At 70.3% G+C, this 1,271-nt stretch overlaps 1 protein-coding gene across 1 annotated transcript; it reads right to left on the minus strand.

Moving 5' to 3' along the window:
- Positions 1-42: 42 nt before the first annotated feature.
- AURANDRAFT_69409 (hypothetical protein) lies at positions 43-690 on the minus strand (the record flags this gene model as incomplete). Its single annotated transcript, XM_009045177.1, has 1 exon — positions 43-690. A coding segment is annotated over one exon (648 nt), but the record flags the coding sequence as incomplete, so codon positions are not given.
- Between the last annotated feature and the right edge of the window lie 581 nt (positions 691-1,271).

Genomic DNA, 1,271 nt, shown 5'->3' on the forward strand with positions numbered 1-1,271 from the left:
CTGGATGCCCCAGTCCTCGAGGAGCGCGCGGCCCTTGCGGACGACGCAGGAGCAGCGCAGCAGGCACTGCATGTCCTCGGTGCACGTGCCCCCGACGTCGATCTTGTTCACGAGGAGCGTCTCCCGCAGGCCGCGCCGCGGGTACCAGTTGATGACGCGGTTCGGCTCGTTCTCCTCCGGCGGGAACATGACCGTGAGCGTGACCTTGGGGATCTTCAGGAGGCGCTTGAGCGTGAGCCTCGCCGGCGCGGGCGCGGGCGCCATCGCGCCGAGCGCGTCGACCGTGCGGTCGTAGCCCAGGCCCTCGACGGTGACGTCGCCCGCCCGGATGATCGCGTCGCCGGGCAGGATCTCCAGCCCCGACAGCGCCGCGTTGCCGCCGTCGACGAGGCCGGCGACGAGCGTCAAGCCCTCGCCCGCGTCGTTCGCGCCGAACTCCTCCAACAGGATGCCGATGCCCGGCGACTCGGCGCTCCGCGGGATCTCGACCTCGATCTCTTTCGTGCCCCACTCGTTCGAGTTCGCCGCGAGCGAGATGGCGTTCCCCTCCTCCTCGCTGAGTCGCAGCACCTTCCAGCCTTTCGACATGCCGTCGGCGGTCCGCGCGCGCAGGCGGGTCGCGACGGGTCGCACGGGGCTCGGCGTGATGAGCGCCTGGGCGCAGGCGGCCAGGAGCAGTGGTCGCATCATCGTGCGACGCGGCGCTCCTGGCGTGGAAGCCGCACGAGCGCCTACTAGTAGAGGCACTCGAGGTGTGGATCGGCCGCGTCATCTGTGCTCGCTCAACAAACGTGTTACATGAATGATAACGCCGAAGCTTATGGGGCGGCTTTCGGAGGGTGCGCGGGGGTGGTTTCGCGCAGCGGCCGGTGGTGGGGCTCGCCGCGTCGGCTCCGGGGGGCGCTCGGGGAGGAGCACCCCGCTGCGCGCGTCGATTGGGCGGCGGGGCGCCGAGCGCGAGAGCTTGCAGTGCTTGGCCGTCGGCGCGACGTCGCCCACGGGCCCGGGGGGCTGCCGCGCGCGCTCGCTTCGTTCGGATGCCTTCGGCGTGAGTCTTGGGGGGAGCTGGTGGGGTCGGCGCCCTCGATGGCTTCGGTGTGCGGGCTTCGATGTGCCCGTGTCCATTCGTTTCTCTGCATTCTGCAGCGTCTCTTCGTAGCGTGGCGCTGTGTGCGGCTCCGTCGACGTCGGCGTCTTCGCTCTCTTCGTCGGCGTCTTTGCTCTCTTCGGTCCCGCTGACTACGGGTGTCCTCTTCGGCGGTGCCCTCGGC

This window comes from Aureococcus anophagefferens, assembly GCF_000186865.1.
Source record: "Aureococcus anophagefferens unplaced genomic scaffold AURANscaffold_1677, whole genome shotgun sequence".
NCBI classification, from domain to species: Eukaryota; class Pelagophyceae; order Pelagomonadales; family Pelagomonadaceae; genus Aureococcus; species Aureococcus anophagefferens.